Here is a 15,847-nt window from a genome sequence, read left to right as displayed (position 1 = left end):
GGCTGCATCTCCAGTGCAGTTGTTTGCACTGTGGCCCTGGCTCAGCAAAGTTTCCCCCGCTTAACGCCAACAATTTCCTGGTCCTCGTGACCACCATGGAAGTCCTAACATGTTCAGTATTAAGCAGGTAGATAAATGTTTTGCTGGGAGAGGATGGGGGTGTTAATCTTGTAGTATGTTTTGCTAGGAAATGATTTTGAAATGCCACGCCTTTGATATGACCAAGAAACAAAACCAGAAAGTCAACCCAGAGAGAGGACTGCGGTTAGATTGCATTGGGAGGTGGTTGTGTTTGTACTCAAAGCAGGAACTGCCCACAGCTGACTGCTGCGCACCTTGCACAGGTTATTGTGTTTATTGTGACTAATGCTGCTGTTTGGTTTGCATTCCCATCTCGGAGCAATCCCATCTTTTGCCGTCCCCCTGCTCATGCTGCACCTGAGTACGCTGATGTAGGAGCACACTGCGATCCCACGTATTCTCAGCAGACAGTTTCACAAGCCAAATGGTAATGCTCAAACATACAGGCAGACCAGAATTGGGCCACTTCATCAGAGTAATTTCTCCATGTAAACCTGAACCCTGGAAAGCATTTCTGTTTCCATTAAGTCTTTTATTGTCCATTTTTATGAAATATGAAGTGAACTATTCTAGCTGGTATCACACTGGTTTGGGAGTGTTCTTCTCTTGAAAATAAGTACTCTATGATTTTCCAAAAAGAAAATATATGGTATCTGTTAATTAAATAAACTGTCTGTTCACAGAGAAAATATTATTACTCTATTTGTGCATTACCTGAATGGAGTTGTTATTTTTTTGAGTCAGAGTTATTAAGGGCGACTCAAACACAATGCTTATAAAACAATTCCACAAGTCCTCTTAGTGTATTCTGTGAACAATTTCCCTTGGTGTTACAGCCTAACATGACAATAACATGATTTAATGAATGTAGAAAATAAAGGTTTGATATTGTTAGGTCTTGATTGCATTGGAAGGGCCATCTTCGTCATGATAATCTTTCCAGGGATATGCTTTTGACTTCCAAATGTCATTCTTATTAAGAAGTGAAGTATCACATCAGTTTTACTTGGATTCAGAAGACTGTGTTTCCTATCAAATGCATCAGAAATTGGGTATGTTTAAATTATCGACTTTCTAAAAAAGAAGGAAGTATTCTGTGTTTGTGGAATATGCTATTAAAAATCAGTGAGAGCACAAGTGAGGCATCTTGCTGTCCCAGCTACAGGTCCACAATACTGCGCTCACACTGCGAGTGTAAATTCAGCATCTACATGAGGTACAGTGACTTGTCAGCATTTAATATGGACCAACATACACTGATATAGAACAAAAGTAAATACATAACTTATACTTCACTAAGTATCCATGAACAAAAAATAAATTCTATTTCCTATGTTATATTTACACAATTTAAAAAAATTCTAAAATGAGATGGTAAATTCATTAAAAACTTTGTTTTGAGCTCCGATTAATAAAGTAAAAATGTTGGGTTTTTATCCTTATGATTGTCCTTCCTTGATTTCTACTGACATTTTAGAGCCAATGTCGGCTAATAAATAGAATAAAATGCTCATATGCACAATTCAGATTCAAATATGTTCCTCCCACTCCCCAGCCAATAAATGCAGTTTTTACCAGCTGGCGATTCCTGAACAGCCAGTCATTTTCAAGAATGTGGCTTTAACATACAGAGCATCAGCACTGAGGCAGGGCTGGAGCTAAAACAAAGTGTTCATACATACATGTATTTTGCATAAATAAATGAAATAACAAGACATAAAAATGACTCAAATCCGGCAACTGTGAGGCAGGCCCACACGAGTCGAAACAGATGACTTTTGTTCATGTAGTTTTCGTACAACAGTTTCACATTAGTCAGAAGTGATAAAAAATACCATTTATATCCAGTGCTTATAACACTTACGAAACAACATCTGTGAGTGTGTGTTTTTTTGTACTACACGCAAAATCAAGTTTCAGTCCTAAAGAACAGTCCTTTGTTCTCCACAAGCCTGCAGAATATTATTTTGGCATGGTCATAAAATTTTAAAAAATTAACCAACTAATCTAAATGTTTGCCTTTGTGCAAAAAAAAATAATAATTACATAAAATACAATGCTAACAATACAGCATTCTACCTATGCAACAAAAACAGGAAAAAAAAAGAGAGCAAGAGAGAAAGTGATATGGGGGGAGGGAGAGATACTTCTAACTGGAGAATTATGTAAGACATTAATAAATAGTCATTTGTTTTTTTAGGAAATAATGTTATCCTCCCCCCAATCCAAGCTGAATGTATTAAAACCAGTTCAAATTCCCAAGCAATCATAAGAACAAAAAACACTTTCTATCAGTACCTTAGCCAGCTTAAAGAGGGCGCTCACCAGCTAATGACACAGCATATGCCTTTAAAGTCTTGGCTAGACCAGTTTATTGCTTATTAGACATGGACTCAGAACACATTTAAATAAATATTAAAAATATAGCATTTTGCTCCAAATTACAAAATGGTCAGAGAAATTTGACCATTGTGTTTCTATGCCATTATCTTTATAAATTGTCCTGTAAATTGAACAATCTTCTTTGTCTTGGGGTTTGTTCTTGCACATTTCAATGTGATTCCTACAGTGGCAACAATGGCTATCTCTGCTCCAACAGGTATTAGTGGGCCTATGAGGAAAGTGGCTGCTCCTGGTACAGCATCTTGTCATTGCACCTCACACGAATCTCTGCAAGACAGGTTGCCAGCAGGAGCACAGCCAGCATTAACACTGTACTGCTGTCATTGTCTGGGCCCTACGCAAAGCCGTTCAGCTTGTGGGAAGATTCCCACAGACTTCAAGAGGAGCTGCTCTAGGCCCACTCATGCCTCTCAGCCTGAGGCTGAATTTATCACCAATGTGCTGAAGACATCCAATTCAAAACAAAAGCTGAGGGGATGGAGAAGCTTCAGCACATGTATGCACCAGGCCCATTGGATCTGCATATATATGCAGTGATGTACTTGTGAACAGGAGTGGAGTGTGAGGGAAAAGAAGAAAGGCAATTTCTTCTCTGGCTCTGAAATGTAATAAAATTGCAGTCTTTGAATATCTGTATCCTGTATATCTTCCAGAATTTTCACTAGCAATAGCAATAGTTTCTAGAAGTAATACAAATTAAAAAATTTGTTTCTATAGCACCTTATATCCAAAGATCCCGAAGCACTTGATAAGCATTCATCAAGATCTGGCTGAGATTCCCACATGACTACTATTCAATAAATATTTTTGATGCACCAATTTTTCCCAGCTTTGCAAGGGAAAAATTGGTGTGGCCTTCCCTCCCCCACTAGGAGTCTCACATATAAATCACTGCATAAATACTTAAGGTAGCAAACAGTTCTTTCAGGTGACAACAGGAACATGATGTACAGAGCCGTGATTCACTGCAGGATTCTACAGGCCCTAAAAATTCATCCTGGTGGACTGTACATGCAGTTTGGATTTTACATCTGCCTTTGCTGTCTTAAATATAGAGGTTTATAACTATAAACACATTTTTTTAGGAATATTTGTACTGTATGTACATATGAGTACTCTATTTTGCCTTACATAGAGCAGAGTGTTTCCAAGTGCTCCTTGAACATACAGTGTTACAGCAACAACTGAATTTCTCATTCATAAATGTCATGTTCATTTTAGTAGCAGGTGCACTTTTATTTTCATATAGCTGTTTAATTTAGGGAAGGAGAAAGAAGCGGCTCTTTAAAATATCAGTAAGGAATTGTAAGTGTAATGCCACCAACAGTACTTTTAAAAATAAATATTAAGTATTTGGACCCTTGACATTCTGGAATGAATAAATTATTTAAGAGAAAATGTGTTAAGACTGAATGCAAGGGTTAAAAGCAGAGGGGTAGAGAATGTAATCAGAGGTGGCCTCACACTGCTAAGACAGGCCTGTCCGTAGCTGGTGATCGCTCTTTTGTGCTTACTTAAAATTTCACACTAATGGCACATCAAGAGGCAAAAGCAATTGGGCACATGCACTATGGCAACCATGTCCACTACTTAAGAATATCCTGTCTCCAGATTCCTGAGTACTTTACCATATTCTGGAAAAAATTAGGTTTTATATATAATTTTTTTAAGATGCCAAAGGATTGTCTAAGACTTTACAGTGTCTCCTTTAAGACTTTTTTTTTAAGTGTTAAGATTCAAAAGTTACGAAAAGTTTGGCACATCAGAAGTTCAGCTATACATATGGAAAAAAGGGAATTCAGAGACTATTTTTTAAAGACAAGCTATGATGCACAGATGTGCACACTTGTGGACTTGTTCTGTTTCACAATATGAAATCTGCAGTTTTTGTTTTCTAAAATAATCCAGAATAAAAACACATTCACAACCTGTAGGCTGGCACAGCATACCTGAGTGAGAATGTAGAACCCCCATCTAAAACAGTAACTTAAACCTTTATCAGCATCCAAAAGGAGAAAGACAAAAGGTAAGACTTGTAAGACAGCTATTGATTCATATAAGTTTTCAAGTCCTGATGCCTGATATTTAATATATGTCTTCATCTAAATTTAAAAACAAAAACAAAAAACCCAAGTTCATGAAAAATTAGGGAAACAATCTGTCTCACACATTAAGAAACATTTAAGACCATTCTGCTGATGTAACTGTAGGAGCCACACATGCATGCAGGCTCTTTAAGAACTTTTGTTCAAAAGAAACCCAAAAAAACCCAAATGAGTCTGAGTACTTTAATTCTGTGAACACTCCTCAGTTGGCACTGACTGCCTCATGGGCTTCGTTTTCACTACTATAGTCTGATTTGGGATCATCCTCATAGTCCTCGTACATTTCTATTTCATCCTCTCCATTTATCATTTCATTTCCAGCAAGGCTTCCGCTGTCCGTCTTCATACCATAAGTGCTCTGAATGACGGGGATGCTGGGCTCCGGGCTGGCAGAGGTGCTCGAGCAATCTGATGTCATCTGAGGTGATGGCGTGGTAGTCGCCATGGTAATAGCACCAGGATACACAACCCCCGTTCCCGTGGTGATTGGAATTTGAGGCTGTTGTCTGGAAGGAAAAACAAGAGGGGAATGTGATTTCCTGTGGTCAGAGGAGGGAAAACCTTCTGCAAGTCCAAATGAAAGAAAAGCTAGCGGTTTCCTAGAAAGGTGCCATGTGTTCCGCTGGAGTTCACAGTCTGGTCCTGTACAGAACCGGTTCATCTTATCTCCCAACAAGGATGACTGGAGAATAAACAGTTTAGTGACTACCAGACATTGATTCTTTTGTGTATTGCATGTGTTTATTTAAACCATACTGTGAACCAGAACTTGGACGGAGATCATCAAAAGGCTTCAGGCACCTGCGTGATGCCCAGCTGCCAGTGCAGACATCATGTATGCAAAATCTAAATCCTCCAAACTCCTGACAAGAGCTTCTGTTAATGAGTGGACCTCAAGATTACCTGCAAGCACCTAAATGGGCAGACAAGTGACTAAGAAACATTGTTCAACTGCAAGTGTGTAATTCACTATTTAAGTGCTAAGATACTCCTGCATCACTTAGAAATACTTCTGATACTTTTTTGCTGTTTTTTTTTAAATTTTTATTTAAATCCATGATCAGAATGTCATTTGTTCTTCAGAAGCTAATACTTTTTTTAAGTTCTTTTTTTCTATGGTAACAGACAGTCTACAGAAATTAAGACTTCCCTCCTGAGGACCCAGCGTCAGATCTGATTTATTCTGACAATGTAAACATATGTGAGGACTCAATTAAGGGTGCACTACCTCTACTTTTGATACATCTTACCTTCTGATGTCTAACTTTGCACTATGCAATGTTGTGTTTTTCATGGGTGTGTGATTTTAAGCATACTGGAGCAATACCACACTTCAACAAAAATTAGCTTATGTCACTGCCAGTCAAGCAATTCAATACAAGCTTTACTGTAAGCACGTACATAGTTGTACTAAGTGATGCAATGTCTCTTCTTACGGTGATGTACGTTTATTCAAATGCTGAGTAAATGTCATGTTGCTGACCCATTCCACGGTCAAGCCCTTATTGGCTACAAATTAATTAAATCTACTTCTTACATTTGGGTTAATTAATGAATAACATACTTTCTATACTAAAACAGTCATACAAATATTCTGATATTATTTCTGGATCATCACCTTTTATAAAGCTAAGAGAAAAAGAAGGGATGTAACTTGTCTGAAGGAAAAGATTCTTCATTGTACCTTAGGTGCAATACTTAATACACTCCACTGCCAGAAACACCCAAGTGCCCTAGAAGATGCTAGTTTAGTACTGCCTAGTTATTGAACACACTAGCCTATTTGCATAACATATTTACAGAACAATATCTTTCAATGTATTTCAAATCTTCTGTAGAGCAATATTGACCAAGTGTTAGAGAAGTATTGTATAATTTTAGCAGGAGAAACAGCGTCAGATGAGTTTGGATAATCTAAAAAACCCATAGCTTCTTGACCACAATGTCATTCTATGCTAAAATTGAGAAAAGGATGTTCCATAAACCAGTTTCTCACAAATTCTTAATCATTGGCTAAATCAATACACAAAATTATGTAAAACTTATTTATAAGACCCTAAATGTTGAGTCTTTTTTGTTCATTGATCAATACTATTTTTGAAAAATATCACCCTACAGACTTACTGGTAAACTAAAGTGCTTCAGGTTTGGGAATCAATACAGAGAGCCAAATCATGAACATTCTGTGTAAGATAATAGTAAAATAATATGCATTACTGTCATTGCTGGTGCTGCTAACCTGACTCTCAGAGGCTCTGCACAGCTTTAGACATTCAAACATCTGTTGTACAAGTATGGTACACCTGGCTAGCAGCAAGCAAAAGCATTGCAGTAATTCATTTGACACAGTCATTATACTCCTGTTTGCAAATGATGATTTGCAGACGGTTTACAAACAGCTAGGGATTTTTCACTAAATTTTCACTTTTTAAATGGTCTGATAAATGTTCTGTGAAAGCAATTTTCAGCCAATGTATTTGCTTGCAAGTGGTTTTCTGCAAACATCTTTCAATACTTTATCCATAAAATTGAACACCTACCTCACATGGGAACATTTCTGTTTTAGGCTTGCATGTTGTCAGGAGTATAAACTATTACTGTTAAAAACTCAAATGTACCTCCCCCACAACTTTTAGATGCAGAAAATGTTCACATTTATGACTGTTTCCACAAAGTAAAGGAAAAAGAAACCCACACATTGTCACCTGCAAAATTCTACACTGTTGTCACCAGGCCATACACAATTCTCTCTAATCTGCCCATCTAATAATGAATGGTACTAGCCTTTTTCTAATATTTCTTAGAATAAAAATTCACAAAACAAAGCTTCCTCAATCATTCACCAAAGAACATCACAATATTAACGCCAAACATGTTTTGAGAACAGTTGTTTTTACAACTCTTCTAGTAAGAGTTGTAAAATCTACTCAAAGAATGATTGAGTGCAAGCTGCTCTTCTGTTACAGATGACAGTAAGGACCAGAACCGTAGTAACCACCTCTACCTCTTTGCACTTTTTTAGAAGCAAATTTCCATAAACAGCAAAAAGTTTAGGACAGGGCTGTGAGGTGTCCGGATAAAGTGACGGTTGTCAGTGTTAGGCCCTGAAGGACAGACCAAGTTAAGAAATTCAGATATTCTTTCAAGTGCTTATGAAGTCAGCAAAACACTTTTGCATATCTGCATTTCAATGAGACAGGGTATAGTTGTCCAAGTACGAACCATTTCAAAGTCTAAAGGAAGCAGGTCATTTGAGCATAATGAAGCAGAATTTCCAGAGATAACTTTTACTTGAGAATGCACCAAATGGATGACAAATTACAGAATGTATCTAACTGGTAAAGAACTTCACCAGTGTAACAGAAAAGTTAAAGGCTTGCTGAATTTGTCATTCCTAAATGCAGTTCTTTTTCACATGTTAAACAAAAATCAGACATGGTGTGCATGCCTGCTGCTGGGTGAGTAATAACTGTGAGCTTTAGATTACCTGTATCTTGCCATGGGCCTGTAAACCTGTGGTAACTGTACAGTCTAAATGGGAAGTGTCTCAAATTGCTACCCATTTGCTAACCAAAATTTGCTAGCACTTAAAAATGGGCACCCACACACCCACAGTAAATGGACACCTACCTCTCACTTGAACCCTGTTATTATTAATATTTAGAGCTGATCAGCTTGTTGCTGTAAATTCAGCTCAAGTTGCTCCATTACATCCCAGGAAGCCTTATTTTAAGATATCACAAACTATATGGATGGCATATGTTAGTGGAGATAAGTGTTATCATTTTCTAAGTAATTAAATTGTATAGGATGGAGAGGAAGAGCATTTATTTAAATACTAACCACTCTCGCTGAAAGGAAGAGTTGGAGTTTCTAACCTATGACTCTCACCATTATGGTTTCTTTCATTTGTAGTTCTTAAAGGCATTAATGTTAATGGTATTTTTTTATAATATTAAATTCCACATATTCAATCCTTGTCTCTAGCTAGAGTTTTGCCTATCATTGGACCTTGCAGTGAGGAGATAAAAACATACTTTACTGCAAGCTACAGGTTACAATTCAGCTCAGTTGCACATGGTTAAAGCAGGGATTATTTTTGTCTGGTTAACATTTCCAGAACCCAGCATTAATCTTCCTATCCAGTTCTGCGAGGAACAGTGATGCATGGCTACGTACTCTGGCTTCAAACCGCTCCTGTCTCCACCATCTCCTCTTTGCCAAATAAATCCTTATGTGGCCAGTTACGACAGGTCACTTGCCTCTCTGCTCTGCCAGCATTGCTAACATGTCTGTCCAGTCTAGGGGCGACGATTTGGCCCAAAATAGTTAAGTAAACATCAAAAAGGAGGTAACATGAAAATTCTTAAGCAAACTGACCTGCTCACAAGTTTGTGGCATTAATATTCTTCGTATTTTCCTGGAGAATGTTCCACTTTTGACTTTTGCAAAACTAGCTAAACATTTAAATTGGCAAATTACGATTGTTTTCTGATCCCTTCCCAACTATTTTCTGACAGCTCTTTAAAGGACTGAAGCAAAATCGATTGCATTAAGGAAAATGCTTATATGTTACACACCCCTGGAACTTACGTTCCCCTAAGGAATGAAATAACAGTAAATCTCACAAAAGCATCCATTGTGTACTTACTTTAAATTCAAGCTACAGGAGTATAATATTACAGCCTTGTTCAAAACTGTAGTCTAGTAACATTCAGACTATGTGTGTACAGTAGTTATAAACACTATAAAGGGTTTATTCTAAACATCTTACACTGGTAAAACACAAAAAAAAGTTACTGCTTACATCATTTTGCAGAGAAATGTATATATCATATGCTTGTATTTAGAGTGTATTAGACTGTAAAAATGACTGAGAATTGAATTATTTTTGTAAGACAAGGCAACAAAAGACAGACTCTTCGCTTAAAATGTCTGAATTTATGGTTTATATATGATCCATTTGTTAGTTCGCATTTATTTATGCATTACAAAGAAGTACTATTGAAGATAAATTGTAGATCACTTCAAGTTCTATCAGGGATTAACTTAGACTGAAGTCATCATTCAGAATTTCCCATTAATAATTTTATTATTAAAAATAACTCAATTATTTGTAAGACAGATTCAGCTTCCAGTAGATTAAAACCAGCAATTTTTTAATGTCCTCTGCATTAAACATGAATTATTTCTGTAAATTATCTGCCTCATTTGGAACAAAATTCATACCTGTAAGGATGCAACAGAAGGCCTATGCACATTTTAAATTCCATTCTGTTCTTTAAAATACTTGCCAGTTCCTAGATTTTTGTGCTGGTCTATCACATATATAACATTTTCTCAAAACCTGAATGTCCTGCCCAATTTATTCCAAGAAATTTTCACTGTTGTGTATTTTTTTGATAGCTTTTCTTCAAAAATCAGAACAGAACCTGGCCGTCCATTAGCTTATTCATCTTTTATTTTAAAGCCTGGCTAGTTTGTATATTGAGATTCTCTAAACAACTTTTGTGCATCTTACCAATGTTTACCAAAGAATGTGGCTCACTGGAGTAAGCACTATGACCTTTTCGCATTTTAAAAGTTCAAGCAGTGTAAAACTCTTTCTGCGTTTGTGGTGGGGGGTGTTTCAGTTGTATACAAGGCAGGATTATTCTATGCTGGCCAATGGCTCACCCAGGGGCATCTGATAGGAGCCCGCCCTTACTCCGTTGGTTAAGCAATAAATGTACATTTGGTATAAGAAGATTCCAAACACAAATATGAAATAATAAATTTTTTCTTGCTATTTATACTTTGCTCTAGTCACCTGTTTTGAAAGTCTGCCTTTCTCTTCATATCTCCTATTTATCTTTTCATCCTGTTAGGATATTTTTTTGCCATTTTGGCATACGTGTTCCCTACTTAATCGGTATGGTCTTTAAAAAGAATAAGAAAAAACAGTAGGACTTCAAGCAGTATGAAGCACTGGGCATATTTCATTGGAGTCTGTTTTGTACTTTTTTGCTCTGTCTTACACTGAAATATTTACTTTAAACAGAGAGTATATTCCGTCCTAAAAAACACATTTGTCTCCTATTTAATTCTGAAAAGGAAACTGATCTCAACTCTCACATCTACAGTTCTGAAGGACAGTTTATGCTGTTCGTTCCATCAAAACAGTGGAAAAATGATGAGTGAACAAGGTCAGTTAGGAAAATTGTTTCAGCTGATGTTTTATGTGATATTTATGTTAAACACAAGGAAGAATAAGTTTAAAAAGTTAATGGGCTCAATTGCTGTGTTTCACTTCATGATAATCTGATTTGGATTAAATGTTGGGGTTTATTACTCAGTAAACTATTCTGCTGAAATAAATAATGCCAGGTTTAATGATTCAATTCAGGAAACTGTCCTTGTCTGGTTTTTTCACCTTTTTTACTTGGTCTCTTCCAAGAATTTTGTTTTAATTTTTTCTTTAGGGAAAAAGGGAATTTGGGGCAACAGTGAGAAGTCACAGAAAATAATGAAATAATTTTTTAAAATCACAGCCTGTGTTTCCTCAGTATCAAAATTTATATTTCTATTTAACTGCAACATGGATCTCACTTCACCTTTACTGAACCCATTCATTAGACTTCATACCCCCTTTTTCATCATTTGCATAACTAAGAGTAATTGTTTCTGGCGAAGTACACCGCATCATTATATAAGTGCACAAAGGTAATTTACTCTTACTTTAAAACTTCTTCAACATGAATAGAGTATGTTGAACTCAATTTAACATAAATATGAACTAGAACCAGTTCTTTCAAAAAAATTGTGACATTCTTGTTGTCGTTGCAACGAGACCATTTGATATATGAGAAAGATGTTACATTTTGGTTCCACCAGCAGTTTAATTTTGAATAGCTTTTGTTATATATATATTTATTTTATCACAATATCACTCTTTAAGTAGACACTTTTAGAAGTTTCTTAAATCCATCCTCCATATTCACCTCCATATTTAGCCACCACTTCCAATGTGTAAAATGCTCCTGCTTAATGCTGGTTTGAATTAGCAAACAATTCTCAAATTGTCCAGTCTGTCAATCTGCTTTGGAAGACATAAGCTAGAGTTTCATTCCCTCAATCTCAATATACTTGCCAATGTATAAATTAAAATTTCTATTTAGAGTCCTATGTACAATTTTGATGGAAGCCTATTAGTAAACAATTTCCCTCATAATGAAGAACAAAAAACAATGTCAAAACTATGGACGGGAAGGCTATTTCAAGATATCAAACCCACTTCTATTTACTGGTTGAAGAAAGAGCCCACATTGTTGCATGCTGTACCACAAAATAATTGACTGCAACAGGAGTTCTGCATCCCAAGCCAAAAATGAGGGCACATAATCGACGTCAAGGTCAATTATCTGGTAGTGAAGTACCCAACAAAAGGAGACTATTGTGATTAGAGAAATAAGCAGAACATTGTGAATTTGGAAAGGCTGGCACTGGAGATAGCTTTTACATTCTCTATAAACCACCAGAAACATTGTGTTAGTGCACTGAACATCACAGATTAATTCATGAAAAAAGAGGAGAGAAATCAGTTATGGTGCAGTTGTTTCACTGGACTTTGGTTGTCTTTAGCCTTTCATAGTGCTGCTTTCTCTGCTGAAGACTAGAGGAAATACTGTTAAAAAAACAGACATTGTTTTTAAAACTGTGCCAGGATCTTTTTTGAGCCATATATTTCAAGTTGTAAATCTACCCCGTCTATCTATGCACTACTTGAGATACACTTCCTAAAACATTTATTTTTTTAAAGTATTTTTTCCACAGTTCTATATATAACAGAATTCCTAACAGCCTCATGCTATGATATTATTCATGTGTATTCCTAATGGAACTTCCATTATTCCTCTTCCTTTTCCCTTTTCCCCACTCTCCTGACTCCTTATTCCACACAGGAATAATCTTTTGTGCTTTCTCTTTGTTATTGTCTTAATTTAGGAAATGATCCTGGAGTTGTTACTAACCCAGAAGGGATTAGCTTACTAATAACTCACAAAAGACATGATGTAAACCTTTCAGGCTAATGGGAAACTACTTCTTTTGACTTTAAAGAATTCCATAATCAGTCTCATAATCAGCATTCAGTGGCAAGCTGATAGCTCTATATTCCATGATATATCTTATTTTTTAATAAGGTTTTACAGGTTCAGATCTTTACCTTCTAAATAACATTAGTCAGTGACTTAAACTGATAAGTCTATTTGTTTTCGAACAGCATGCTCTGTCTTTGAAAACAATTACAACAATAGTACTCACCCTACGGTAAAAAACTGCCTCATCTCCTGCCTTCGAGACCTCATCAGTTGTTTGTATTCACCAATACGCAATTTCTTTCCATCAACAATGCAGGTACGTTTTGGTCGAGGTTTGTATTTATAATTAGGGTACTTTTCTAGGTGGATTTTACTTAGCCGTGCCTGCTCTTCATAATAAGGTTGTTTCTCTTGATTTGACATGGACTTCCAGCGAGATCCTGTTAACACAAAACATTAGTGAGTGCTCAAGTAAAGCAGGTTTAGCTTTACACAGAAGCATTTCAACATGACTTTTTGTTATCATAAACACATTTTAAATAATTTAATTAAATAAACTGATTTGAATTGACATCAGCCAGCACATATATTGGGATGCACAACCAGAGACACCTTAAAAGAAGCTTGACTTTCAGATACTTCTGCAGACCAAACATAGATAAATCTCTATTAAATAGGTGCACTCCAAATCAATAGCTGCTTCTCAAAATCTCTGCCTCATGCTGCTAAACAGACATTTTATTTATTTTTTTTACAATCTGAGCATTAATCTGTGAATAATTCTATACCTTTGTAATACCACACACAGTGTTACGGTTAAGTAAGGTCTACAACCATGCTTTTCTTGTTATAAGCTTAACAGATTGCCTAGGGATACATGCTTCTTTTATAGTTTTATCTGGTTTTACAGTCCTACTAATAGATATTAATACCTTGCTATGAAGGAGGAAAAAGATAACAAAACCTTATAGATTTAACAAAATTATGAAAAATTCCTTGCTCTCTGGTTGCCTTACTGATCTTCTGATATAAGCTTGGCATAATATTGGCGCCTTACCATATTTTAAATCCTGTTATGCATATTACCTTCCAACCAGATGTAATAAATGCACAGAACTGCACTGAGAAAGTTACATTTAGCAAACTTATATTAAAAAAAAAAAAAGAAGAAGACAACCAGAAAGCACATTGTAATTATATACACAACTTCAGGTACTGTAAACTCTCATTGGAAGTTGCACCAATAAAAAAGTTAAAAAATTAACAAAGTGTACACAGGAAGAGGAAAAAGTATTCAGATCTCTTGTATTGTTTATAAGGACCTATCTAAACACTTGAATAGAGAAGGGACTTTTTTTTGCAGGGGCTAAAAATTGCAGAAAATAGCTTTTTGGTGTCTTTTAGATGAATAAAACTATTACAGCTGTGGTAAACGTGGGTGGAAGCTATTCTTTTACCAAGATTTTTCATAGATCAACAAATGGAAAAGTTGTATAAATATTATCCATAGCCAGCAATACTCTGTGTCAGTTCTAATATATCAGTCTCTTTTCTCATTGTCCCACAAAAGTTGCACAGATATATAGACATAGACTTATTTGTGGCAGAGCAGATACTGACAGGTTAATTCCATGGTTAACAAACACCCAATTGCTGGCACTTCTGAAATATTTATGCTAGAAGTTTACATTTTAATGAATACAGTTACTATGCTCCTAATAGTTTTTTCACAGAATGCACACAAATAATATAGAATCCCTACAGCTGCCAACAGTGAAACAGTGCAGGTCTTATACAAAACTGAAAGGCTATTCATATAACTTACTTAGATGGTAGACAAAAATATGAGAAGTACTAAGTAAGATTTTGGAAGTTTTAGGACAAAGTAACATTTATTTCTGTGTATTTTTGCCTCTGATTGAACTCACATGCAACAAACTTTGGTAAGAAAATATTTGAACTCCAAGTTTACAATAAAATGATTACAGAGGAAACATGATTTTTACTTTTATTTATTACAAGGTACATTTGGAATCTGTCTTTAACTTCAAAGACTCAGGAGCAAATATGGGTTTTAACATTTCAACACTCATTCTCATGTATGTTGCTAATTCTCCGGAGGGGTCTTAACAAGCAAATCAAAATTTTTCAAAAATGAGCCAATTTATTTCAACAGTGGCAAAATATAATCCATGGTATATTCCCTGATCATCCCAATCAATACAAATTAAATATTAACTATGGTGTCTTTTAACAAAGCAGTATTTTAATTGTCTGATACTAGTGGCTCCTTAGCTTTTTGAATATTGTAACATTTTGAATCAATGATCATTTTGCATGTGAAAAGATATGCATGTACAGGTCTTTTGAACTATGCCAGGTTTTTTTCTTTGATACTGCACTGTCTGACATAAACCTTTGATTTTGATTTTGTACTTTATTATTTTTTTTCTCAGTAATTACTCCAGCAAGTATAATTTTGCATTCAGGTGATTTGTAGTTCAGGTGATTTCTAATGGGATCTTGCAATTAGACCTTTTATCAGGATACACTCTTGCAACAGATTTCACAAAACATTCCTTTTGAAGCACATTGTGAACTCTGCTGTTGGAAGGGACAGAAAATGAAAGGGAAGGGAATGAAAATGAAAATGAAAACAACCTGTGAGTCTTCATTTGTTTAAGTTGCAGTAATTCCAATGTCAGTGAACATCTCCTGAACAAAATATGTCTTAGAATTAGGGAAGTTGCACATCCAAGAAGGAAGTAACTAGCTTGTGTCACCAATATAAATAACCTCATCTTTCCACAGCTCCAAAAATAACTAAGCTCTGCCAATTGCCACTACTATAGCAAAGCTTTCTATGCCTCCCTCAGTTTTGGTTCAATGACAGTCACAATTTGTTCATTGTCGTGCACTTACCTAGGATTTTGCTAATGTTGGAGTTGTGCATGTCAGGGAAGGCCTGAAGAATTTTTCGACGCTCATCCTTTGCCCAAACCATGAAAGCATTCATTGGTCGTTTGATGTGCGGTTCGCTACTGGCTCGGCCTCGCGAATCCCGGTAGACTCGAGCTTCAGCCACAGTGGCACCTCCTGTTGGCCAACAATAATACTGCTGTAGTTTAGCTGCAGAGCCATTCATTGCTTTACTTCCTGTAATGTCAGGGCAGGAAGAAA

The 15,847-nt window shown here is 36.0% G+C and overlaps 1 protein-coding gene across 10 annotated transcripts in view; it reads right to left on the bottom strand.

The window, feature by feature from the left end:
- Window positions 1–1,298: 1,298 nt before the first annotated feature.
- SOX6 (SRY-box transcription factor 6) overlaps window positions 1,299–15,847 on the bottom strand; it is a 375,115-nt gene continuing 360,566 nt past the window's right edge. For 9 of the 10 annotated variants that reach the window (XM_080344873.1, XM_080344876.1, XM_080344872.1 and 6 more), the window contains 3 exons: window positions 15,590–15,823; window positions 12,891–13,107; window positions 1,299–5,095 (listed from right to left, as the gene is read on the bottom strand). In XM_080344873.1, the coding sequence (XP_080200999.1) occupies window positions 4,792–5,095; window positions 12,891–13,107; window positions 15,590–15,823 (755 nt within the window). In that variant the 3' untranslated portion in view covers window positions 1,299–4,791. The remainder of the gene's footprint in view (window positions 5,096–12,890; window positions 13,108–15,589; window positions 15,824–15,847) is intronic. The other variant, XM_080344868.1, reaches the window with a different exon arrangement.

Source organism: Nesoenas mayeri, assembly GCF_963082525.1.
Source record: "Nesoenas mayeri genome assembly, chromosome: 5".
In the NCBI taxonomy this organism is placed as follows: Eukaryota; Metazoa; Chordata; class Aves; order Columbiformes; family Columbidae; genus Nesoenas; species Nesoenas mayeri.
This window is presented reverse-complemented; position numbering and strand designations above follow the sequence as displayed.